We start from the raw sequence: 27,779 nt of genomic DNA on the forward strand, positions 1-27,779 counted from the left end.
ATTATTGGAGAAGGCTCTTCACAGGTTGATAGATTTTAATATACCTATATAACGTTTGGTGTTTTTTTTAATATTAAAAATATTATAACAGACATAATATATATATGATATAATTTTAATTTTTTCGACCTGGAAAAATTTAGATCTTCTGACATATTCAAAACACTGGTTTGCTGACGGTACATTTTCATCGTGTCCTAATTTATTTTATCAATTATATACAATACATACAACACAATTTTCTAATGTCATACCATTGGTATATATATTGTTACCAGACAAAAAAGAAAGCACTTATACTGCAATGTTCCGTAATTTAAAATTAATAAAACCAGATTTAAATCCTACTTCATTTTTGATTGACTTCGAAAAGGCAGTAATGAATTCTATTATAACCGAATTTCCACAAACAAAAATTCAAGGTTGTTTTTTCCATTTAAGTCAAGCCATATGGAGGCATATACAAGAATATGGTTTTTCAACTCAATATTGTAGTGATCCTGTATTTGCTCTGGAATTGAGAAAATTAGCTGCTCTTGCTTTCGTTCCAACAGAAAAGGTTATAGAATATTTTGAAGGTCTTTTAGAAAATGAATTTTATACAAATAACGAAGAACTGTTGTCTCCACTAATTTCATACTTTGAATGTACTTGGATTGGAAGTTTAGACAGAAGAGGAAAACGAAGATCTCCCTTATTTTCAATTGATATTTGGAATTGTTTTAACCGTTTGAAAGATGATCTCCCAAGAACCAATAACAATATTGAAGTCTGGCATAATGGGTTTTCTGCTCTTTTAACGTCTTCACATCCAACTTTATGGAAATTTATCAATTGTTTAAAAAAAGAAGAAAGTATTAATAAGATGGCTATCGAGCAACTTATTGCTGGAGATGCACCACAAAAAAAAATTAAATATAAAGATACAGCAAAAAAAATTTTACGTATATGCAATGATTTTGAAAACCGACCAATCAATGATTATTTACAAGGGATAGCTCACAATCTAAATTTAAATAAGTGATTTATATTATAATATAATATGCATTTAGCAATATCTAACATTATATTTTTTTAACAAAATTTATTTGTATTTTATTATATTTATTAGGTTTAATTAATTATATAGCTCACAATCTAAATTTAAATAAGTGATTTATATTATAATATAATATGCATTTAGCAATATCTAACATTATATTTTTTTAACAAAATTTATTTGTATTTTATTATATTTATTAGGTTTAATTAATTATATAGTTCACAATCTAAATTTAAATAAGTGATTTATATTATAATATAATATGCATTTAGCAATATCTAACAATATATTTTTTTAACATAATTTGATTTGGTATTTTATTATATTTATTAGGTTTAATTCATTTATATTAATTAATTAAGTTTATAATTTATTATAAAAAAAAAGTGACTTGTCGTGCGCTGAAATATCGTAGAGCTGACTTTTCTTGCGCATAAATGTCGTATGCGCTGTATTATCGTTCGCTGAAATATCATCGCTGAACTGTCGCGTGCTAAAATGTTATCGCTGATTTGTCGTAGATCCGAGAGGAGATGGTCTATTAACCTATACCACATTAAGTATACTTCGTGATATGTTTTGTGATGTAAACTACTATTCAATTAATTAATTTTATTATTAGGTAATAAAACAATAGATTTAATTTTTTTTTTTCGTAAAAATGTATTAAAAAAAACCATTGTGTTTATAACTTTGAAGTATAATAATACACATCAAAGTTTTATGTTTCCATGAATGTTTTTAAATTACCTACCTATAAAAGATAATGAATATTGTTACTCATACTTTAAATATGGAATTTCGTTCAAATATAGTACAAATATTTGGTTTCAATATGAAATATTCACGAAGAACTTTGTATTCAATTTTCAAGTCTTAGTTGTAAAAATTACACTTTTTCAAGTTTTGGTTTTTTTTTAATTTTTTTTTTTTTTGTATATGCTTATGTAAATATATTTTACAAATGTATTTTAAATATTTTTACACATCCATTAGAATAACTTATGTGGGATCTTGTTTTACATGTCCAAGCTATTTGGCCAAACGATAAAAATACCACATAAATAATCTTACTCACCTTTAAAGAAATAAAACTAAAAAAAAAAAAATGAATATGTCTATAAATATCTCAAATAGTCAATATGTTTTTTTTTAAAAAAATCTATCATGTTAAGAAAATGATCATATAATCATTTTGTGAAAATTTAAAGTATCTACAGCTATTTGTTTTTAAGTAACCAAAAAACAAAATTAATTTTGTCAAAAATTTGTCCACAAAATTCCCATTTTTGTTAATTTTTGTTTTTCTTTTTTTTCACTATTATTTTGAAAAATAATATGAATTTTGAAAATAATTAAAACATTTTTTTTTTTAACTATTTGCCCTGTTCATTATAAAAAGTTGAAGTTTGAAGTACTTTTATAGTTCTATTACTTCAAAACTCGTAAAGATAAAAAAAAAAATTAAGTACAATACGTTTATTGCTCCGTTCAGAACCTATAAATGAAATGAAAATGAATAAAAATAATACATTTGCTTGTATCAAAAATATTATAGCTTATACCATTTTTGATTATCATTTATAATATCATACCACATCATTTAACGAAGAAGAAAGAAAATATCCATTCATTTGTTTACTGTACATAAGTATATATTATTGCATATTGTATTTTTATTTCATTACTAGTATTTATACTAGTAACTATATAATATCTGAAGATACTTTTAAACACAAATTAATTACTAAAACATAATTTATAATTGATATCTTGATAGTTTTTAATTGTTATTTTTAAATATTAATTCTTATCGAAATCATTTATAAATGTATATAAATTTTAGGGTTTTCATACAAAAACAGCTTTTCATACCATAAAGGCTATTTTATTAAATTAAACATAATTGTGTACAAAATAAATATATAATCTTATCTTATTTTTAAAAGCATTTACTTTTTATTTTGCATAAAAGTATAAATAAAGGCCAATGAGAAATATTTTTTAACCTTATACTCAATAAATAAATCTCCGCATTGTTGTTCTTCCTTATTTACACATTGTGAGCTCTAAGTTCCGATCTCAATAAAATATAATCATCCAAATGTGAATCTGATTGAGATACTGTAAATATAAAAACTTTATGTAATGTGACCCCTTAAGAGAACCCCGAATTCTATATAATACAAACGCGTACAACATACCAAAATTGCATTCAGCAAAACATATTTTGTATAGCTTCAGCATTAAAATTAGAGTAAACTATTATTTAATTATAGTTAAGCATATTATTTAATTCACTTCATAGAATTCTATTGATATATTAACTACAAAGTAAATATAACTTTATAAAATATTACAATTTTAAATGTACATAATTTTCTTGATAGTTTAATAGCAATAAAAGATAATAATTATGCTACGAGATGCCAGTAGGTAGTATTCTTATTTTAACATTTTTTATAATAGATCAATTCACTCTAATATTAAAACTAACAATACGAAATTAGTTCTATTGAACAAATATTTACTATTTTGTAGCGTTGTATAATGGAGAAATACATCTCATTCGGTGTCTTTTCGGGGATTGCTAACTGACAGTTTTTAAGTAGTTTAATATAGGTAATTTTCTCAATATAAATTGCGTGTGGTAAGTTATTATTATATTGTGTATGACTGTTGTGTGTAGTGAATAATAAATAAGGTAGATCCTCACACACACATTTACAAGTTGCAATCGTAATTTTTATTAATCCTAACGATACACCTGAGAATATAGCGATTATAATTATGAAAATCGATTTCTATTCGTAAATATATCGACTCAAGATACATCAAGCAACATTTTAAAGATTTTCAATTTTGAATAATTGAAATTCAAAATCTTATAAATTTTATATAAATATTCAAATTAAATTTGTTGGGAGAATCGGAGAATAAAATTTGAAAAAAAATAGCCGGGTCGACTTCAAATGGACATAGTACCAAATTTAATTCAGTTTTCAAAAGCATAATAGCATTACTAGGTTCATCAATATGATTTGCAACATATTGGTACATTTTGATTGCAATAACTGACCATTTGCAATCCCCTTAATCAACTCGACAAATAATTAAATTTTTATACCTTAAGGTTATATAATTATATAATTATATCTAATGTTTTGGAATCATTCACCACGCAGTCAAGTCAATTCTGTATGTTTCACAGTTGGGCTTAAGTTTCATCAATCGTCTAAATATGTAATTAAATATTAAAATAATATAAAAAGTATAAAATAAAATAATTATTAATATTTACTTACATATGATCGATTAACCTAAATGCATTCGTTTGAATACGTTCTATATCTGACGTAGCACAGATTATGTGACTAAGAGTCATATCCTTCAACGACTTTATTTGATCTAAAATATATGAAACCAAATCAAATAAAAATAATAATATTTTAATATAAATACATATCATTCAATATTGTTAGAAATAGAGGCTTACGCACTACCTTCATTCTTCTGTTAGAATCTCATATACTATAAATTATCACTTTAGAAATTTAACAAACCCATAATGGATTATAGTGATTTATGATATACGATCAATATACCTACTGATAGCTGATATAGTAATTTTGCTTACCTGAAGTGAAGCTTCCAGGTTGACCTTTTACATCATAAAAGAAACGATCACCGTTTCTAAATCGATAAAAGCTATCAGCAATAACACAACTTCCAGTAGGACCAAACATTGATCCGTTTATTTTATTTTCCAATAAAATTCCAACATAATAATCAATATCGTCAACCGATGAATAGAAATCTTTTAACTGATCAATTTTCTATAAAGAAAAATTGTGCTGGGTAATGTTTTTTAATATTTTAAAACAAATATGAATAAATTAGACAAAATAAGCTACTTACATTTGATGGTATGTGATCTGATAAATCATCAAAAGAATTTACTTGTGGCAGTCCGCATAAACCTCTCAATTTAGTGTAAGGAGGAAGACCAACATCACGGCCGCGTTGTATGTCATAAGAAAGCAGATCAAATCCAGTAGTGTTGACTGCTGGATTTTGAATAACAATATTTGAAATCTTTAAATATAAACAAAAAATAAAATTATTAATTGATATTTTAATCAACAAATTATTGTAAAAAATATATGTAGTTACAAGGTCATTATATGATGCCTGGGGTTCGCGTCCACCAGTTTCTGTTAAGCCTCTAATAAATCCATCAACGTTACCAATCAATGAATCTGGTCTTAAAAACGTCTTGGAAGGTTCTTCCACTTCATATGTAGTGTAATTTTTAGACATATATCTGTAAAATGTTACAAAATATGTATTTTTTAAAAATAATAACTTATAACAAGTTAAAAAAAAATCCATTTTTATTTAATTAATACAGTTCAATCAATCAACATTTAAATATCATTAAAATACATAATATATATATATATATATATATAAATTATAAATACCTAATATTAGGTTTAAACACAACAGCTCTCTAATAGCTTTATAATCGCTGTCTTAAATGTCCATGTTTTGAATAAATCGACTAATAATCATGCATAAATGCATCCTTAAATCTTAAATCATACCTCCTTATATTTAAATTATTTCAACTATAACAATTTTTTTTAAATATATTTGTATTACAATTGAACTCGTTAAAATAAAATATGACAATTTTATTATATATCTCAGCTACAAAAAACGAGTAGATATTCAACTTGAATTTATAATTTTAATATGTTTTGAAAATAACACTAAGCATTACACATGCACGTGTACAGAATTCTTAATATTTTTTTTAAATTATATAAAGAAGTGTTTTTAGAAGTAATTATTTCACTGTTACTCATCTGTGAATACTTGAAATTGAAATAATACCTTTTAAAAAACAAACACATTACATTCTATATAATAAGTAATAACTATAAATTATAAATGTTAAAAATTAAAAACATTTAAATTATTGTTTTTCGTAAGTATTTGAGTAGTATATATATTTCTTTTTATTTATTCAAAAATACTTTAAAAAAAAACTACTTATTACTTTTGTCTGGAATTACAATTAATATAAGAAATGTAATATATAGTAAAGCATTTCTATAACAGAATCACTAAGGACTTACAAGTTTTTCTATTTTAAGGAGGCTTCGTCTTATAGAAAAATGTTACTGTATCTATATTTCACTTATATCATTAATTAAATAGGTAGTTGAAATAGAATAAATTAACGAATACAATTAATTGTAATGGTTTGAGTTTATAAATTAGCCTAATATTTTAAACTCTCATAACATAATAAACAATTATAAAGATATCTTATATTCTTTTTAGATAACAAATTTTAAACTAAAATGTAAAGGTTAAGGTTTTAATATATAAAAATATTTAATATACTTGAATTTAGCAGGAATTATGTTATGAAGTAATCGAAAAGCACCACTAGTCATCTCTTGTGCCATAGAAGGAATTATCGTTGGATCATAATTTGTTTCGTTATTTAAACCATATTCATTCATATATTTTTCACCTAAAATAATGCATAATTCAGAAAAATTATTAGTTTTTTAAATATTTAGTCTTCCTTACCCAAAACTATTGGCAAAAAATGATCGTATGTAATAATTTGAGTAACAGCTGCAACGATTCTACGTGTTTCTTGATAGACAGTCTCATCAGTCCATAAAGGGTGATCTTCTTGTAACTTGTTTGCAATATAATTATGGAATCTTAAGAATACATTTTGAAATAATGCTATTCCTAAATTTTGGTTGATGTTTACGTCTCCTGTATACACAAAATATATTTAATATTAATTGAATAAAATAGATTATGCTTAAAATATCGTATAAAAATAATCTAAAATAATTTTTTAGTGATAAAAAAAAAAAATGTTTATTATAAGAAACTTATAAATGAAAAATATATATTATTATTTTCAATTTTAATATAAATATAAATTTAAAAAAAAAAACAAAAAAAGTAGAAAAGCATGTCTGTAACGACTGAAACATAGTATTAGTTTAGGAAAAGTAATTTTTATTGAAATTGCAATATCTAAAATTAAATTAAAATTAAAATGTTTGAAATTTATTTAATATTTTATAATAATAAGGTTATATAAATATTTAATTTTATATTAAAACAAAATATGCTTCATATTTATACATATAAAAAAGCGGGCAAGTGGGTACCGTTCTGCTGTACATTAGGGGGTGGGGTTGACCTCGGACTAAGGTAGGTTAAATTTGAATGCAATGATAGGCATCATTGTATACAAAAAACGATTCTGAACGAAGATGATTTGTCAGCCTAGGATATAATTTCCAGTGGTTGGTGAAAAAGGTGGTTTATATTTATGGCCTGAATACACCAAAATTTAAGTTCTTTTATAATTATTGTAAGCTAAACTTATGAAAAATCTTGTATTAAATTTTCTACTCTTAGCTACCTATACAAACATTTTTATGAATTATAGCTACAAAATAATTTGCAAATATTCATAATTTTGACGAATTTTCGTCAAAATTTGAACTTCAAATGCTAATAAAAAAAAATTGTGCCTATGTATTCTTATAATTTTTGAATCACTATAAGACTAGCTAATGAGGAACTTTGTATAAAATTTTCAAGTATTTTGATAGGGCCAAAAAAATTTTATCGACCCTTCAAAAAAAATTTTTCAGAAAAATTGAAAATTTCAGTTGTCTATAAATAGCTCAAAAAAACTCAAAATATTTTGAAAATTAAATCAAGTAAATAAACTGCCAATCTAAAAAGCTGGTAAAATTTTCAAGTATCTACGACTTATATCGTTTGAGGCTAAACCGTTATTTAACGCGGTTTTGTAAAAATTTAAATTTCAAACACTCATAAAAATCCGGTAGAGTTTTTTTTACAGATAATTGAAGAAAAATGTATGGAGAACCTTGTACCAAATTTTCAAAACTTAGTTATAAAAGAAAAAAATTTTATGATTTTTCAACTTCAAAATTACTTGCAAATTTTCGCGTTTTCGACAGATTTCGTAAAAATTTGAACGATAAACTCTTATAAAAAAAAATTGTGACTAACGATTTTTAATTTTTTTTAGCTACAATAAGAACAACTCATAAGGAACTTTGTATTAAATTTTCAAAACTTTTTGGTCATCCAAAAATTTTTTATCGACACTTTAAAAAAAATTTCTCAAAAAAATCGAAAATTTCAGTGGTCTATAAATAACTCAAAAAAAGTCAAAATTTTTTGAAAATTTAACTATATACAGATACCACTGACATTAACATTTGGTGAAAATTTCAAGTATTTTCAGTGATTAGTTTTCGAATTACAACCATAAAAAAAAATCGATTTGGTCGAAAACTAGTTTTGCGTAAAAATTGCCGTTTTTCCGTCATTTTTTTTTTGTTTTTCTCGATTTTTTTGAAAACTGTTGGAAAATGTTAACTTTTTACCTGTATAATGCACCAAGGATATTCACTTTTACATCGGAAACCACCCCCATAGTTTGAAATTGGAGCATTATTTCGTTCAGAATCTAAAAATATGTGTGATGATTCTATTTAATCGTATTTAATCAAACCTTCTTATTTTATTATCATATGAGGATATTATAAAATCTTTTGCAAATCAAAAAGCAAGGCGTCAACTTCTAAAAGTAAAATAGTTAAATTAAGAATATTATTGTATAAAAATATATATTGTTTTTTTTTTTTTGCCTATTATTGTAAAAAATGTTATAGTAATTTCTTTTATGTTTCAGACAATTGTTTTAAATTTAAAATAATTCTAAATAACTGAAAGTAAGAAAAAGTTTCTAAAAATTAAAATAGATTTAAATACTATGCCTGCTATATTTAATATTTTAAATATTTTAAAGGGAGTATTATAACTTGTTTATTTATTATAAGAGCTGAACATGTTAAGTGCCTATAGGGGCGTAAAAAATATAAATCCCCCTTTGACTGTATCAATAATATTTTATAATTTTATAAATACTATGGTAGTTATATTGATATTGGAAATTCGGATTAGGTTAAATATGCTGTGTTAGTGTACTATATATAATAGTAATACACTAATGTATGCAAATATTGTTTATAATTATAGAAAATTAGTAAAAAAATGCACTGCTGTAATTTTATTGTGACACATTTGGATAATTTTTATTACTATATTGTACTAACAATTATTTTATTGTTTTTAAATAATTACTAATTTGTTAAGTAGAATAATAAAGTAATGCACATATGTTTGAAAGGTATTCCTGACACTTGATAAAATTTGGATAATGTCGACATTAGCCAGATAATATGATATTAACCAAGTGTTATAATTATTCACCATGAATATTATTTAACAATGGATGACGTTAATATTAGCACTTGATAAGTGCTTTTCAAATAATGTCTTAGCAACTTAAAAAATGTATCAGTTGTTGAAAGTAATCAAAATATTATATTGTATAGTGTATAGTGATGTTAAATTAAGTTCAAAGTTAAGTAAAATTTTAAAATGTTGAGATAATTTCATTTATTAGCGAGTTACATACATTTTCAACAGATGTTATCATTTTTCTTCTCTTCTAACATTTATAATTTAAAATTTATTCAAATATCTTGCATTACATAACATTACATTCACAATTAAGCGAGTTGATTCAAAAGACTTGCATTACATAACACATACCTGTACAATTAAACGCAATTCCTCAATTAAAATCTATTTTTAGTATCAATATATTATTAATTTTATCATTAATCAGTAAAGATTTTTAATTAAGAAAAATTATCAAACTTTGTCGGAACTTTATGAGTGAAGTGGAATAGAACCAGGCCAAGAGCATAACCCGCAAAAAATTGATAAATGAATCTAAAAAAGCTACAAATAGCTAAAATATTAAAATCACTATTGTTAAAATTTTAAAATCTGAACGAAGTGATGAATGTATTGATTTTATAAAGATGTTTTTTTTAATAACTGTAAATACTTGATATTTTCATTAAATGTTTATATTAGTGTTATCTATGATTTTTTATTTTTTTTGAAGTATTGATAAAAAAATTTTGGGTGTCCGAAAAAATTTGAAATTTAATACAAGGTTCCTTATGAATTATTTTTATTTTAGTTAAAAAAAAAAATAAAAAAATCGTTAATCACAACATTTTTTTATAAGCGTTTACAGTTACGTATGTCAAAATTACAAGAATATGCAAGTAATTTAGTAGTTGAAAAATCATAAAATTTGTTGTGTTTATACCTAAAGCTAAAAACACCAAGTTTTTCATACATTTTTCTTCAAATAGTTATAGAGAAAACTCAAAACATCATAATAAGAAGAATTTGATGTGCGTTTAAATTTTAAATGTTTACGAAATCACATAATGATAATTGATAACGATTTATCTTCAAACGAAATAAAATATTTGTTATAATTCAGAAAGTATAAGTCGTAGATACTTGAAAATTTCTGCAGTTATTTAAATTGACATTTTATTTACATGATTTAATTTTCAAAATAATTCTCTTATTTTAATGCTATATTTAAGTACTTGAAATATTCGTTTTTGTTTAGTTTTTTTTTTTTTTTTTATAAACCTCGATAAATTTTTTTTGGCCAAAATACTTTAAAATTTAATACAAAGTTCCTCATTAGTTGGTAATTCAAATATTTTAAGAATACATATGCACAATTTAAAACACACATCATTGTAAAATCAATACATTCATCACTTCGTTCAGAATCTAAAAAAATGTTGTTAATATTATACCCATATGAATTTGTGAATATTTTAATTGCTTCCTTATTTTTAATTAAGAATATAGATTTAATTTGGCATCAACCAATAAATTATTTTTTTTGATTTTTTTTTTATGTTTACCCTAAAAAATAACAAATTAAGACTCAGTTAAGTATTGTTGGGTATCTAATTTCAAACGATATGACCATAAAACGTATTAAAAAAAATATTTAGTATTCAGGGAAATAGTTTTTTGTTTTTTAAAGAGTCCAGACTCAAGAATATTATTTTTAATATTTACGAGTTTGTCTATTACCTGCCATAAATGCAATCGTTACTTGAGTCTTATTTCCTTTTTTTACAACTCCACTTGGATCCTGAGGACAGTACTCTTGATTTCCAATTGTATTGTATGCCAATTGTCCTCCACTAAACAGACGTAATTTATTTGCTGTTTCAGTATCGGAACCATACACATTTGACGTGTCGATAAAATGTGTGTTTTTGTTAAGCTAAATTATATATAATGAAAAATGTTTGGGTAGTTATTCTATTATTGGTATTTAAAATTATAAATAAGAACATTAGAGTAATACTAACACAAAAACTGTTTTACATTAAATTGTACAATACGATTTGTGGATATTATATTTTTATAATATAAAAATACACAATTACATTGTCTCAAACTCACAAACATAACTTTTACCATAAGAAATCTGTATTAACGTAATGAAAACAATATTTGAATTAATATAGGTAACAACTTATGTTCTGGTTTAGTAATAGTAATAATAATAAATACTTACAACTGTGTCAGGAACTAAGGAACAGTTATCAGCTGATGAAGTTACAAGACGCATGAATTTTAAAATCGTCATATTTAATTTTCCGTATACTGGATCATCTGGAGATATTGGAATGGTTGCCTTACATTCTACAGGTGGATTCTTGTCCTGGCAATGTTCTAGAGCAGCTGTATAATAATATACACACAAGCGTGGTTAAAACATCGAAAATAAGTTTGATTCGTTCGTAAATTCTAGTGTCAATAATTTTACCGGGAAAAGATGAATTGACACTACGAACTGGAGAATAAGCCATATCGTGGGTGATAAATTGGGCCCATGGTACCAAGATTTCATTGTTTTTATGATCACAAGTTCTACTCGTGTCTTTGAATATCGTTAAAGTAAGGTTTCGGGCATTTGGTAATGGACTTCCATCCGACTGTAGTCGAAAAGCTGAGATCCCTAAAATCATAATATTAAGATATAAGTTTATAATATAATGTATAAACATGTAATTGATGTTGAGTTAATTACTACCATAATTGCCCAATACATTTTTTATATAAAATTCAAATTTGATTAGTTGTTTTATTTTATCGGTTATAATGTACATGGTTATTAAATATTGAACATTTTTTAAATTACCATCGCTAAACACCGGATCCATGTATCTATAAAAAGGAGTTAACGCTGCACCCCAGCTAGGATTTTGTAGATTATTACACGACCCATTGACCGTCCTGTATTTTGAGTTAGGGTCACACGTTATCCGTGGTGCACATTTCTCAAAATAGTCATTGTTGATTGTCGCCACACTGTTTAATTTTAAAGTGGATGTTTTCTAAAATATGAAAAGTAATTTCTAATTATTATTATAAGCTATTTAACCGATAGTTGATTTTGTATTTAAAAAAATATATATACTTACCACCGCCGGTTTATTGAATATTAAAAATAATAAATATAAGACAATTAATATGCACAGAATAACGGATGCAAAGAGCGCCACATTTCTTTGTTTATACCATTTCGATTTTGAATTGGAACCAATTAAAGGGCTAAAAATATTAAGATTTAACATTAAAATATTTAGTCATGATAGTACAAATTTTTTTTTTTAATTTATAATAATTCTGTCATTTGTATTATAATATTGGTTTATATTTTGACATTTGACTTTTAAATTGTTACATTGGATAGCATTTCAATTTTTATTAGTATATTATTTATTTTGAACGACTTGGATACGTCTAAAATCTAAAAATCGTTCTATCTGAAAATTAAAAATGTTCAGTAAACTAAAAGAAAACTGATTTTCTTTTAAATTATTTTCTTTATTTTAGCAATTAATTTTCTAGAATTTCATAACAATAGAAAAGAGATATGAGCCCTTTTTGTACATAAATTATCGATCTATATGTGTTGATGAAAAAAATGTAAAGAAATCTATTTATTATGATAAAAATTCGAAATAAACCCTTTTCGAAATTCACGATTCAAGACTGTGAAATTTCATTATTGTATAAATATATATAATCTAATTAAAAATAGAATAACATTCAGTTATTAGCATAATTAATACATACATTTTCAATTCATTTTTTATACACAAATGTGTGGATAGATATGCAGACATGCAGTTGTCTTAAAAACTCTTGAATCATTAATTAGTCATAAACTCGAAAATCATAATGTACATTATATGTTGTACTTTAATTATCTATAATACTTAATATACTATGTAAAAAAAAATCCTAAACATAACTTGAAACCGTGTCCAGAATGGATTTCTTAATTGGCAGAGTAGGCACCTATCTAGGGTGGAAAATTTAGAGGATGGAACATTATATAATGCTTAATTAAAATATATTGTTCATAAAAAATAAAAAAGACTTACTTTATATTTACCTACGAAAAATAATTGTATAATAATGTATACCTAATACCTATATTTTTGTATGTATATTATTTTAGTGTAATATATATATATTTATGTCGCATCCATTTAGCGTTCTGGCCCGTTTAGTGAAATGGATAGAAATTTCATCTCATTCGCGAAACGGAATTTCTTTTTTTACACATCGTGTAATTCCACAATATGGATAGTTTTTCACGAAACGGACCCGGATTTTTAGGGCCGATCAGTTTTGAAGCGCAGTGAAAACGCGCGTTTTCCGTGTTTTCATCGCGCTTCAAAAACGCTACTTAAAAACGCACTGCATATAATATAATATAATATGAAAATCCATATCCGTTTCGTGAAAAGTTATTCACGTTGTGTAATTACGCGATATGTAAATAAAAGAGTTCCGTTTCGAGAACTGAATGAAATTTTTATACATTTCACGAAACGGGCAAGACCGCGAAATGGATGCGACATACACAACATATTATGTATTGATTCATTATAATTTATAGTCATAATAAATTTCTAAAAATAATCCATAAGTCGTATGTGTATTGTAAAGTAAACAGTTTTTGATAATACTAATTTTAATGCGTTGAACTCCGCTGAAAGTCAGCGCAGACTCCTTGTCGCTACGTAAAAAATACGGTCGATTATGCATCACAAATCTAAAAACAATAGTATATTATTCTTATCGGCGTTTGACTTCGTCTTAATTTTGTAGGAAATATAAATACCTACGCTATATCTAGCGTCATATATATCTATACGTGTATATGTGTGTGTGTCTATAATAAAAAAAATATGTGTGATGATTCTATTTAATCGTATTTAATCAAACCTTCTTATTTTATTATCATATGAGGATATTATAAAATCTTTTGCGAATCAAAAAGCAAGACGTCAACTTCTAAAAGTAAAATAGTTAAATTAAGAATATTATTGTATAAAAATATATATTGTTTTTTTTTTTTTTGCCTATTATTGTAAAAAATGTTATAGTAATTTCTTTTATGTTTCAGACAATTGTTTTAAATTTAAAATAATTCTAAATAACTGAAAGTAAGAAAAAGTTTCTAAAAATTAAAATACATTTAAATACTATGCCTGCTATATTTAATATTTTTAATATTTTAAAGGGAGTATTATAACTTGTTTATTTATTATAAGAGCTGAACATGTTTAGTGCCTATAGGGGCGTAAAAAATATAAATCCACCTTTGACTGTATCAATAATATTTTATAATTTTATAAATACTATGGTAGTTATATTGATATTGGAAATTCGGATTAGGTTAAATATGCTGTGCTAGTGTACTATATATAATAGTAATACACTAATGTATGCAAATATTGTTTATAATTATAGAAAATTAGTAAAAAAATGCACTGCTGTAATTTTATTGTGACACATTTGGATAATTTTAATTACTATATTGTACTAACAATTATTTTATTGTTTTTAAATAATTACTAATTTGTTTAGTAGAATAATAAAGTAATGCACATACGTTTGAAAGGTATTCCTGACACTTGATAAAATTTGGATAATGTCGACATTAGCCAGATAATATGATATTAACCAAGTGTTATAATTATTCGCCATGAATATTATTTAACAATGGATGACGTTAATATTAGCACTTGATAAGTACTTTTCAAATAATGTCTTAGCAACTTAAAAAATGTATCAGTTGTTGAAAGTAATCAAAATATTATATTGTATAGTGTATAGTGATGTTAAATTAAGTTCAAAGTTAAGTAAAATTTTAAAATGTTGAGATAATTTCATTTATTAGCCAGTTACATATATTTTCAACAGATGTTATCATTTTTCTTCTCTTCTAACATTTATAATTTAAAATTTATTCAAAAGACTTGCATTACATAACACATACCTGTACAATTTAACGCAATTCCTCAATTAAAATCTAGTTTTAGTATTCATATATTATTAATTTTATCATTAATCAGTAAAGATTTTTAATTAAGAAAAATTATCAATTTTTTTCGGACACTTTATGAGTGAAGTGGAATAGAACCAGGCCAAGAGCATAACCCGCAAAAAATTGATAAATGAATCTAAAGAAGCTAAAATATTAAAATCACTATTGTTAATATTTTAGAATCTGAACGAAGTGATGAATGTATAGCCAGTTACATACATTTTCAACAGATGTTATCATTTTTCTTCTCTTCTAACATTTATAATTTAAAATTTATTCAAATATCTTGCATTACATAACATTACATTCACAATTAAGCGAGTTGATTCAAAAGACTTGCATTACATAACACATACCTGTACAATTAAACGCAATTCCTCAATTAAAATCTATTTTTAGTATCAATATATTATTAATTTTATCATTAATCAGTAAAGATTTTTAATTAAGAAAAATTATCAAACTTTGTCGGACACTTTATAAGTGAAGTGGAATAGAACCAGGCCAAGAGCATAACCCGCAAAAAATTGATAAATGAATCTAAAAAAGCTACAAATAGCTAAAATATTAAAATCACTATTGTTAAAATTTTAGAATCTGAACGAAGTGATGAATGTATTGATTTTATAAAGATGTTTTTTTTAATAACTGTAAATACTTGATATTTTCATTAAATGTTTATATTAGTGTTATCTATGATTTTTTATTTTTTTTGAAGTATTGATAAAAAAATTTGGGTGTCCGAAAAAATTTGAAATTTAATACAAGGTTCCTTATGAATTGTTTTTATTTTAGTTAAAAAAAAAATAAAAAAATCGTTAATCACAACATTTTTTTATAAGCGTTTACAGTTACGTATGTCAAAATTACAAGAATATGCAAGTAATTTAGTAGTTGAAAAATCATAAAATTTGTTGTGTTTATACCTAAAGCTAAAAACACCAAGTTTTTCATACATTTTTCTTCAAATAGTTATAGAGAAAACTCAAAACATCATAATAAGAAGAATTTGATGTGCGTTTAAATTTTACCTAAATGTTTACGAAATCACATAATGATAATTGATAACGATTTATTTTCAAACGAAATAAAATATTTGTTATAATTCAAAAAGTATAAGTCGTAGATACTTGAAAATTTCTGCAATTATTTAAATTGACATTTTCTTTACATGATTTAATTTTCAAAATAATTCTCTTATTTTAATGCTATATTTAAGTACTTGAAATATTCGTTTTTGTTTAGTTTTTTTTTTTTTTTTATAAACCTCGATTAATTTTTTTTGGCCAAAATACTTTAAAATTTAATACAAAGTTCCTCATTAGTTGGTAATTCAAATATTTTAAGAATACATATGCACAATTTTTTTTTATTAGCTTTTGAAGTTCAAATATTGACAAAAATTCGTCAAAATCATGAATACTTCAAATTATTTTGTAGGTATAATTCATAAAAATGTTTGTAAAAGTAGCTAAGAGTTGAAAATTTATTACAAGATTTTCTATAAGTTTGTGACTTATTATAATTATAATAGAACTTAAATTTTAGTGTATTCAGGCCATAAAAGCATTAACCACCTTTTTCACCAACCACTTGAAATTATATCCTAAGCTGACAAATCATCTTCGTTCAGAATCGTTTTTCGCATACCTACAATGATACCTCTCATTGGATTCAAATTTAATACATAAATTATAGTGATCTACTATACAGCAGAGCGGTATACAATTGACTTTTACAAAAGTACTTTTTTTAATTTACAAAACAAAACTATTTTTTTTTCAAAAACCAGTATTTTTCTTCTCGTTTTTCAGAATATTTAAACATAGTATATTATAAAGAACTAAATAACTGTCTATCCTCAAATATTGTACAGAGTTTTAAAGTTAGTATGTCATTTGCCTAAACCGGAAGTTTACATTTTTATGCGATAACACGATTATTAATAACTGAAAAAATCACAATTTTCTACTGAGTTATAAACGTATTTTTGCGATAAAATCATAATATGACGATTTTACCTTCAAAGATAAACCAAAGTCGGATATCTAATGGTTTATATATGTTTATGATTGATGTACGTCAGGCATGTTAAACTTAAAGTATTACTTGGACTAAGATATTTGCACAAAAAAATTTGTGAACTACAAAAAAAAACGTTCAGTGTGGTTAGGATCGCAAAAAATAAAAATAAATTGTGGGTTAGCCATGCTTGATGTAGGTATGTATTTGTAGTATTTTCATAAGAAATGAAAATATTTTGAGCAAAAGCCATATAGCTGATTGAATCAATCATAAAAAAAAAAAAAAAAAAAAAAAAAACAAATCAATGTCGTGATAATATTTATAAATTAAATAATCTAAATAATTACAATAAATAATCATTTACATGTGAAAATCATGTCATAGGGTTTTTGAGATGAAAAAACTGGATCGTTCGTAATCATATGTTCTTTTGATTCATAGTGAATTACATTGAATTATTGAAAAATTCATTTATACATCAACAAACACTTAATCTTTCGTTTAAGGAAATATAATATAATTGCATTCCAAACATGAATAACTTTGAAAATTTCTCAGAAACCATAAATATGACACAGGAAAATATGTCAGATAAAAAGAACATTGTTGTTAGCTGTCATAACTCAAAGTAACCATTAGGTTATATAACTAGACAGACAAATATAAATTATAAATGATAGATACTACAAGTACTATACGCAAGAACCGTATAGCTATATTATATATAAAGTTTGATACATATTAAACGAGAAATATAGAGTTGTAATATATTCTTAGTTTAAAAACGTCTCATATTTTTTTTTTAATAATACGTTTGGAATAACTATTTTTCTTATAACATTGTTAAAACCAAAGAAGTTGAATTGAAAATGGCCCAAAACGTATTTTCTGAATAATGATAATTAAAAAAGATAATATGTATATATATTATATATAAGAAGATAAGTACAATACTCACAAAATTTACCTAATCAATTAATAGAATTACATTATAAAGGTTTAGTAAACACTGAACCATTGAGTCATTTCGTTGTTGCAAACTATATGTAATTAAAATTATCATGTTGACTCTATAGTCAATTTCCCTAAATTATTTTTCTCTTTTTCTTTTTAATAAATAAAATGATCTATTATTAGTTATGTTTTAAGTGAAAAATAAGGGCATTGTCAAATCCAATTCTTATTCATTTTTCTTTACTTTTTAGAAAACAATAAAAAAAAAATCAAATAAAAACAATTTTTTTTTCATGCGTTTTAATTATGGATTTTTAAATAGTACACATTTATAAATGTATTAAAAACTTTATTAAAAAAAAAATAATATACTCACGAATCTTCATTTGTAAACGGTTTAACCTTTCTATTAAAAATGTTTCCCATTTTACATAAATCGATAAACCACAAGTACTACAACGAACTACGATAGTGAACTGAACTACAGAACATCAATCTGTAGTATCCTTGTGTAGTCGGATTTAAACTGAACGCCACGAAGAAATGTGCATGGTCTCATGATATTAATGAATAACCACTACCTATCGTATTCATTCGATAGTGTTCCTAGAACATCAAAATTGTTGTCACTGTTATATAACTATGTAAGGCTGAAGCCTTACATAGTAAATTGGGTTACTATTTATTATTAATTATTATAATGCGTTTCTTTTGGATTTATCTTAATAGATTAGGTATCTCATTTGAGTACAAAAATGAATAATCATATTAATGCTCTGAAAATATTTTATGGGATATGGTGAGTAATAAATTAAATTACTAATCAGTCATCACTTAAATTATATTTTTATTTAATCGTTATTTCGTTTCTTTGTGGTTGATAATTTCATAGGTGGTTATATATTATGTATAATAAATTGAAAATTCCTATAAAATATATTATAAAATATCGTATTACTGAACTATCGATAGTTAGCTATCGATATAAACTAGTTTCAGTGTAAAATATAACGGACCATGTGGTGGGTAGCCTTGTACACTGGAACGACCGTCGTAGTCTCTTCACGACTGTACTCATCGTCAGTTTAATAATATGTAAGCGTTACGTAAGAAAATAATTATAATAATATATTCATAATTAGATAGGTACTCAACAAACCGTATTATTAATTACTATAACGTCTACACTCTACCTGTAAGATTCTAATACTGTGGTACATGAAACACCACAATGTGATATACCATAGGGTATATAGCCTATGCCAACGATAGTCTAACGTGTTAAGCGTAGGTACCTATATATTATTTTACTATAAATATATATTTTACTATACATTTTTTTTTTTTTTTACTATAAAACGTTTAATTACGACATATTATATCGATGAAGAAAACTCATGGGATTAAAATACATTTTATTATTTTATAATATTCATTTCTTGAGTAGAGTATTTACCAATGGTTTGGTGTGACGATAGGAAAACCGGTTTTCACCTATATTACGTGTTTCTACCCACTGACATGACGACACAGGTGTACGATTTTGTAGTTTGAATATCACTAAAGGCCGATACAACTATCCGAGTAATAAGTTGAATAAGAAAAGTAAATAGTTGAATAAGATCATGTGACAACTATAAAATCGTATTTTTTTTATACCAAAATTTAACTATCGTATTTATTTATCGGTAACGGTTTCACAAACAACCGTAGGATAATGTTTATATATATATATATATATTTATTTAAAAATGAAAACTTAATATAATATATTATATTAGCAATGTTTATTATGTTCATTTCCTTAGTTAATTTATGTTTGAACAAACAAAAATAATGATATGGACATTAAATAAATAAAATAATATAACTAACTAGGTAGGTACTAACTAGTTAAGTGTCTGTGATAATACGCATTTGAAATTGTAATTTGTTAATGTTATGAAAATATATAAATTATTTTGTAGTTAATATAATATGTAATATGCATACAATTTTCATACTTACATTAGATTTAAAAATTGAATACGAAATTCCTCATAACTCATAAGCTTTTTTTACAAGAAATTGGCATAGAATCACATAATTTATTAACAGCGATAAAAGATAATTTTGTTGTTGACATTGGATATTCAAATGTATAAGTTAGGGGTTCTCAACATTAATTTTAAACTGTGACACTATGTAGGACCGTTATAGTACTTAAAGTGTGGTGTAGTGACGTCGTTACTTTGTTTATAACGCGTTGCTTAATTGAATTATAATAATTATAAGTAACAAAAATGTACCTAATGGAAATTACTTTTGATCAGTAATTTCTATAGTATTACGCGTTAATGCGTTACAGTTTTGAATTATTTAGCATCTACCACAAAATACAAAAAAAAGCTTTAAAAATATGTCTGAGTATTAGATTTATCAATATTATATAATTGAATATTGCATATTTAATTTTAGCTCACCAAAATTTAGTTTTTAATATTTTGACAGGTTATCATATAAATTATGAGAACAATTAATTAAATTTATTAATTAATTTTATTTGTTTCATAAATTATTACAGCCATTTGATATTTATAAAAAACGAATTATTTTTATAATTAAGTTTTTTATTGATACGTGTTGTTATTTATTAACTATATGGGTAGTGTATTTCTAATTACCTACATAATTTCCGGCAAAATTACAATTGCTAAGAAATTTAAAAAAAATTATATATTTTTTTTTGTAATTAGAAAGTAACGGCAGTAACGTAGTTACTTTTCTATTAAAAAGTAAATTAATGTCATTACAATTTTATTTGAGTTATGAATAAAGAAACTTAATTACTTTTTAAAAAGCAAGTAACTTACCTAACACTAGTATAACATCCGTTCATTTTGAAAATGTTCCCATACTATACTTGATCTAATAACCTTTATTTGTTCGTCAAAAAATACCTATATATTACTTTTATAAAACGAATTACAATTTAGTACCATAGGTTAAAAAGCGTGCTACTGTGTTGGCACTGATAATAAAAGATTTGATTATTTTTTATAATTTATTTATTTTGTTATATAATTTATAAAACAAAGAATAATGAAGTAGAAGCTTATAAAATTCAACTATTACTTAAAATATTATTAATATATAAATACAAACGATTTAAAAATATTAAAACTAATTTTAGATTATTAATAATTTAATTATACACATAAACCTATTCTTTTTACTGATATAAGTATAATATTGTTTTATATATTTGTGAATTTGTGATGATTTAAGTTAATATTACAGAAATACAGAATAAAATTATCGAAAATTCTACACTTGATTATAATCTTGAATATTGATATATAATAAAATTATTTGAAAATATTATGATTAATTCCCGTAGTCCATACACTGCTTAATAAAAAGATCGTTTCATATGGTAAAACATTGTTAATCGTCATTATTGTCAATAACTATTCGGCTACAACCATGATACTAATTTAATAATAAGCGTTTGATTGCTATTAAGCAATAGCTCGTGGATCATTATTCATCAGTAAATGATGAACCTAGAATTATTCATTATTTTTTTTTACCACTCGATTATTTTAATTAATCTGAGATTAATATTTAAATCTGTTAGCCGAAAACTGACTTTTAAAGTCACTACGAATTAATTGAATAATTGTATATTAGGCATTATCAATTGTTAAACAGCTAAAATGTAAATAAATATTTTCAATAAGTTAGGATTGTTGGATGACTTTTTCAAGAACACTTTGTAATAATAAAAAACAAAACAAAAAAATTGTATATATGTATATGTATATTTTCATTTGATTGTTTTAAACAGAATTTTCAAAATTCCAGAAATTTCAATCCAAACATATAGAAATTGTAATATAAGAATAATTAATAAGCAATTAGTAAATTTGTAATTAATTATAATTAACAAGTGTTTTACTAGTGTTAATTATTTACTTAAATTGAATTGTTATCTGAAAAATGATAAGTTAATGCTTAAAAAGGCTTATTGGATACTGATGTTTATCAATCTGTATAGTTATTGATAAAAAAGTAGTAATTATTGATACCATATTTTGTACTGTCGACTTGCTTCTTTATGAAGATCTGGAATTCTTTTGTAAGTACTTCTACTGGGGAAACAATAATTAGAATTTAATGAAAACTGTATTAGGTCAATACAGAAAATGTAAGAATAGGACTGTATGGGTAGCCATAATTTATAGAAACCATGGTTTAAGATACGTATGGTATAGAATGGAACAGATTTAATTTATTTTACGAATTGTGATAAAATAGTTGAGCGAGGTCAAAAATATTTTCATAAAATTGGTATGAACGAAATAATTATTTTACATTGACTTCAAAAATGTAAAACATCATTTTTGTTTTGAGGGTCTATTACAATTTTTTGGGGGGGCTAAGCCCCCAAAGCCCCCCTAGTTGCGCCTATGAACGTAATACTACTTTAACCAGATGCAACTGTAAACCAATTAAAATGGGATTATTATTCAAATACTTAAAAATAACAATAGATTTCGATCTGAAATAATCAAACTATTTTCCACATACAAAATATTAAAAATAAAATGAGAAGTTTAACTACCTATTCTATTTTACAAAATTCATTTTCTAATTAAAATAGTTATAAGACAAGGAATATAGCATTGTGTAACTCAAACCTATTATAGGGTATAATATACTGGGAAGACACAAATAAAATATATAATAAATATATAAATAATATATAATATATATATTATATATTATATAATATATATAAGTACAGTACATACTACTCAAAAAAGTAAAATAAAAGTCGAGTTATTTATGAATACCTAACTTTTACTATAATAGCTATAGCTATACAAAGGCAAGGTTAAGTTAGGTTACTAATAATATACTCAATGATTAGAAATAATAGATAGGAGAATAGACAAATATATAAAACTACATAATGTAACATTAACAAGTTCAAAAGGTTCTCTCGATTACATGTTAAACTACATTTAAAACTTTGGAAAACGATCTAAAGAATCTAATAAAACCAATGATATAATAGTTAATAAACATAATATAAAAAAAATAACAATTAGTAAAATTAGTAAAATTAGTAAAATAGTTAATGACCTTGATGAGAATACGTGTATCAATCAAAATATAAAAAATTTAAATATGTGTAAGTATAAATAATTAGAAAACGTTAGTGATAATATTGATGATATAACTAAATTAATACTAGTATAATCTAAATCAGTGTTTCCCAACCTTTTTTTTTACTCAACGCTAATTTTATATTTTAAAAAAACTCATTCCCTCCCCCCCAATCAATATTTTCAAAACATTAACATTTTAGTTTTTAATAAGCTATTTAATTGAAGAAAAAAATATAACTTAACATTTTAATGCTACAATTTAGTTAATTTTATATTTAAATACCTATTAATAATATGAATAAAAAAAACGTAAATGATAGATGAGCTCCCCTTGGCACCACCTTCAAAAAAAACATCTCCTTTAAAATAAAAAATGCCTACAAAGGGGTCACGTTGGGAATCATTAATCTAAATTAAACGAACTTTCAACTGTATAAGGAATCCACTCAATGAAGAGTTACATTGGATAGTAGAATTGAATTCATAACAGTGATTTCCACTTTATTACTATATTATTATAGAGACATTTATAATAATTCTTTAGTCATAAATTATTTATTTGTATGAAAAGTGTTATACCACTTTATCAGCATATTTGAAATAGTAAATATAGTAAATATTTGAAGTGTTAATATTTATATTTTCACCATTTTATTTGCAAATAATTAAATTCTTAGAACTAGATCAAATTATTTTTATCTTGTAACGTTTAATTAGTCAATATGATGGTAATAATAAATTAAATACATATTATTATAGAATTGTAATAGGTGTATGGTCTAAAAAGTAGAAATATTCAATAGTTTAGCATAAATTCGTAGATTGATACTTTGAAATTATTGTTTATTTTATATGTTAGTTAACGGAAGTTATTCCATGTGGATTATATTCTTACATTCTAACATACCTACGTAGCCATTCCTACATACAGTTTCTGTCAAGTGATAATTATTAAGAATGCGTCACGTGTGTTTGTGTTGGACCCGCCGTACAGAAGTACAAAATAAATTAAACTTGAGTTTGGGCGTTTGGCAGATCCAAATTTGTGTAATATGTTTAATGTTTAAGTGTTAGTTTAATAACCTTTAATAATAGTGAAAATTTACTCATTATTAAACTTAAAGTTGAGAATATTGTATGTGATTTATTATCGTATTTTACGATAATTTTATTTTTAAGCAAGTAATGAGTGTGTAACATAATAGGTGCAATTTAAAAATCCTCATAACAATAAAAATGAAAATATCGTAAAAAACTGATAATATTCTTACCTTAAAGTTGTATTATAGGTAAATTTACTATATTATAAAATTTTATTATATGTAATTGGATCAGTTAAACATAAATTTATTATTTTGTAATTTCATAAGACAGGGAGAACGCATGCATATGATATCTTCTTAACTATTAACCGACGACGACAGATGATGTCGTCAACCGGTTAAAATAACATATAACACAATATGTTTACCATATTATACCAGTTATATATGATGCTGCAATAAACACACACAGCTTCAGGCTTGCTATCATTGGTGACCTATGATAATTATAATTGGTATTCCTATTCTATATACCATTTGATATACATTATAGGATAACCAAGATTTTATTATATACATTTAAACATTTTAAGCCTGACCTACCCAAAAACCGCTTGCCATGATGTCTAATATATTATTACTCTTTAATCAAGACCATCATCCTTTTATATTATATCAACATTTTATTTAATAAATAGATATTGTTCAAAACTTATCTGTAGATAACATATTTATTTTTAAACTTAACGAATAATTTATAAATGTTTTAAAATCCCCTTTATATTTTCAATGTTATTATTTCTAAACAAACAAACAATTAGTATAAAATAAAATAAATAAACAATTTCTCTGAACAAGTTACAGTTAAAAAATAATGTTTGTATATATATAACACTTTATAGAAACATTTAATTCCTATTAAACAAAATATATTTAATAACAATAATGATTGATGAATTATAAAATATATACCTACAAATGTTGTTTTTTAGGTATAATAGTTTTAAAAATGTAGTAAGTAATATTAGACTAGTTCAGTTTACATTCCTGGTGATTTAATTTTCAATGGGTACAATGGGTGCATATTATTAATAGAGTTGATAATTTTTTTATAACTTATAATAGTCGTGTATAATATTTGACTAATAATATTTTTTTTTTTGACAAAAAAGAAATTTTTCAGCTTGAATTAAAATATGGAATGCAAATAAAAAAATGTAATTTAGGTAAAATTTGTGTTTACGAATTACAATTAAAGATACATAATTTTGAAGTATTTTTGTATTTTTGTCTTATGAGAAATAATACCTAATCAAACCATCAATGATTTCTATGCAAAATACTGATTTAATAGGTTTATTTTATGTCGGAAAAATTTTTATTTGTCTTAATACCTAGATGTCACTTATGTTTTAAACAGTTGAGTAGTTTGAATTATGCCCTAATTATAAACAATACCTGTTTTGTTCTTAATTCTAATTCTTATTAAAAAATTTAATGTTCATTATTTTTAGCTATGTAGAATGGAGTTTTCATGAACCGTATTCAGGTGTATACAATTTTGAAGGACAAGCTGACATTGAACACTTTTTGACAATAACTAAACAAGAAAATATGAATGTACTTATTAGACCAGGACCATTTATTTCAGCTGAAAGAGACTTGGTGAGTATAAACTATTAAGTGTAAACAAATATTATTAAATTCCAATATAGTATAATTATTTATAAATGTACGCATAATAAAACGGTATTCAGAAAAAATGAACCATAATAATATGTTCCATATGGTTTTAGACATACAAATCTATAATAGGTATAACAATAGTTATTATTTCATTTTTTAAATTATAGTTGATAGTTAAATAATTGATTTTTTTTACTTAAATAATGTTCTGAAAAAAAAAATTGAAAAAAAAGATAAACAATTGAGTATTGTTTTTCTATGCATTAAGTATTAAGTGGGATGCTGTTAAGTGTGTGTTAAACTCGAATTCAATGATATATGGATATATCATTGTATACAAATAACAATTTTGAGCAAAAACAGTCAGTCCACTTATATTACTAAGTGTATATGTAGTGTATTACTAGGTATATGTGTATTTTATAATTTGTTTTTTGAATATAGCGATTTAAGCCATTTATTTCATTACAGTATTATAGTATCTTTATTTAATTTTTAACGAAAATATTGCAAAATTGATAATTATTAAAAAACACTTTGTTAAATTGTTTTAATAATCTAATAAACTAATGGTCACTGGAGGTGCAATCTGATCAATTTCATATTCATCTAGGTAACAATAATGCTGCCATCCATCGTAATGATCATCTTTAGAAGTTACAATAATTTGCAAATATTCATGATTTTGACAAATTTTGCCAATATTTGAACTTTAAATGCTAATAAAAAAGATTGTGCCTGTGTATTCTTATAAATTTTGAATCTCTTTAAGATTAACTTATGAAGAACTGTTTATTAAATTTTCAAGTATTTTAACTTAGCCAAAAAAAAAAATTAAATGAAAATGAATATTTCAAATACCTATAAATAACCTTAAAATAAGCAACTATAACTACAGTCATAACATTTTTTTCTATATAAAAGCTTCAAGTTTTATCTATAGTTATTTAAAATAAATCTATGGAAAACTTGTGTTGTGGTCAATAACATCCGTTCCCAATTATTAATAAACAAGGATGTTTAAAAATATTATAAAGCACTTTATGTGCTTGATATCATATTGTTGTAATTTGTAAAAACAATAAGTTGATAGTGTATTGCGCTATTCATAATTTAAATTCATTAAAAGTTTTTCATATTTTATTGACATGGATATTTTTAAACAGCTTAAGAAATACGATATATTTTGTGGCCAAAGTGTCTGTTTACATCGATATAAACAGGTTTTACTTGAAACATTAAACTGTCTGTTAATATTCAAATTGTAATTTCTTTGCAAATTACCTCTACGCAGTGGGTAGTGAATAATAAACTTACTTTAAAAATAATAATGTTTGGTTAAATAGACCTGAAAAATTGTATATACTTAATAAGTTTTTATTGTTTTTTTTAAAAATATTGCAGGGTGGACATCCATATTGGTTGTTGAAAGAAAAACCCAGCTTACACCTCAGATCTAGTGACCCAAGTAA

The 27,779-nt window shown here is 24.1% G+C and overlaps 2 protein-coding genes across 3 annotated transcripts in view; one reads left to right on the forward strand and one right to left on the reverse strand.

The window, feature by feature from the left end:
* LOC114120405 (beta-galactosidase-like) overlaps window positions 1-27,779 on the forward strand; it is a 38,982-nt gene that overhangs the window by 3,332 nt on the left and 7,871 nt on the right. For both annotated transcript variants that reach the window (XM_027982289.2, XM_027982288.2), the window contains 2 exons: window positions 26,136-26,286; window positions 27,712-27,775. In XM_027982289.2, coding sequence (XP_027838090.2) covers window positions 26,136-26,286; window positions 27,712-27,775 — 215 coding nt within the window. The remainder of the gene's footprint in view (window positions 1-26,135; window positions 26,287-27,711; window positions 27,776-27,779) is intronic.
* LOC114120404 (peroxidase mlt-7-like) lies at window positions 2,909-18,961 on the reverse strand. The gene is made up of 14 exons (XM_027982287.2): window positions 18,799-18,961; window positions 12,520-12,649; window positions 12,237-12,432; window positions 11,862-12,053; window positions 11,610-11,776; window positions 11,117-11,312; window positions 6,650-6,847; window positions 6,458-6,590; window positions 5,216-5,366; window positions 4,961-5,137; window positions 4,680-4,878; window positions 4,348-4,450; window positions 4,170-4,277; window positions 2,909-3,166 (listed from the first exon to the last, which is right to left on the reverse strand). The coding sequence occupies exons 1-13, from the start codon at window positions 18,846-18,848 to the stop codon at window positions 4,217-4,219; spliced, it is 1,953 nt and encodes a 650-aa protein (XP_027838088.2). The 5' UTR covers window positions 18,849-18,961; the 3' UTR covers window positions 2,909-3,166; window positions 4,170-4,216.

Source organism: Aphis gossypii, chromosome 2 (assembly GCF_020184175.1).
Source record: "Aphis gossypii isolate Hap1 chromosome 2, ASM2018417v2, whole genome shotgun sequence".
NCBI lineage: Eukaryota > Metazoa > Arthropoda > Insecta > Hemiptera > Aphididae > Aphis > Aphis gossypii.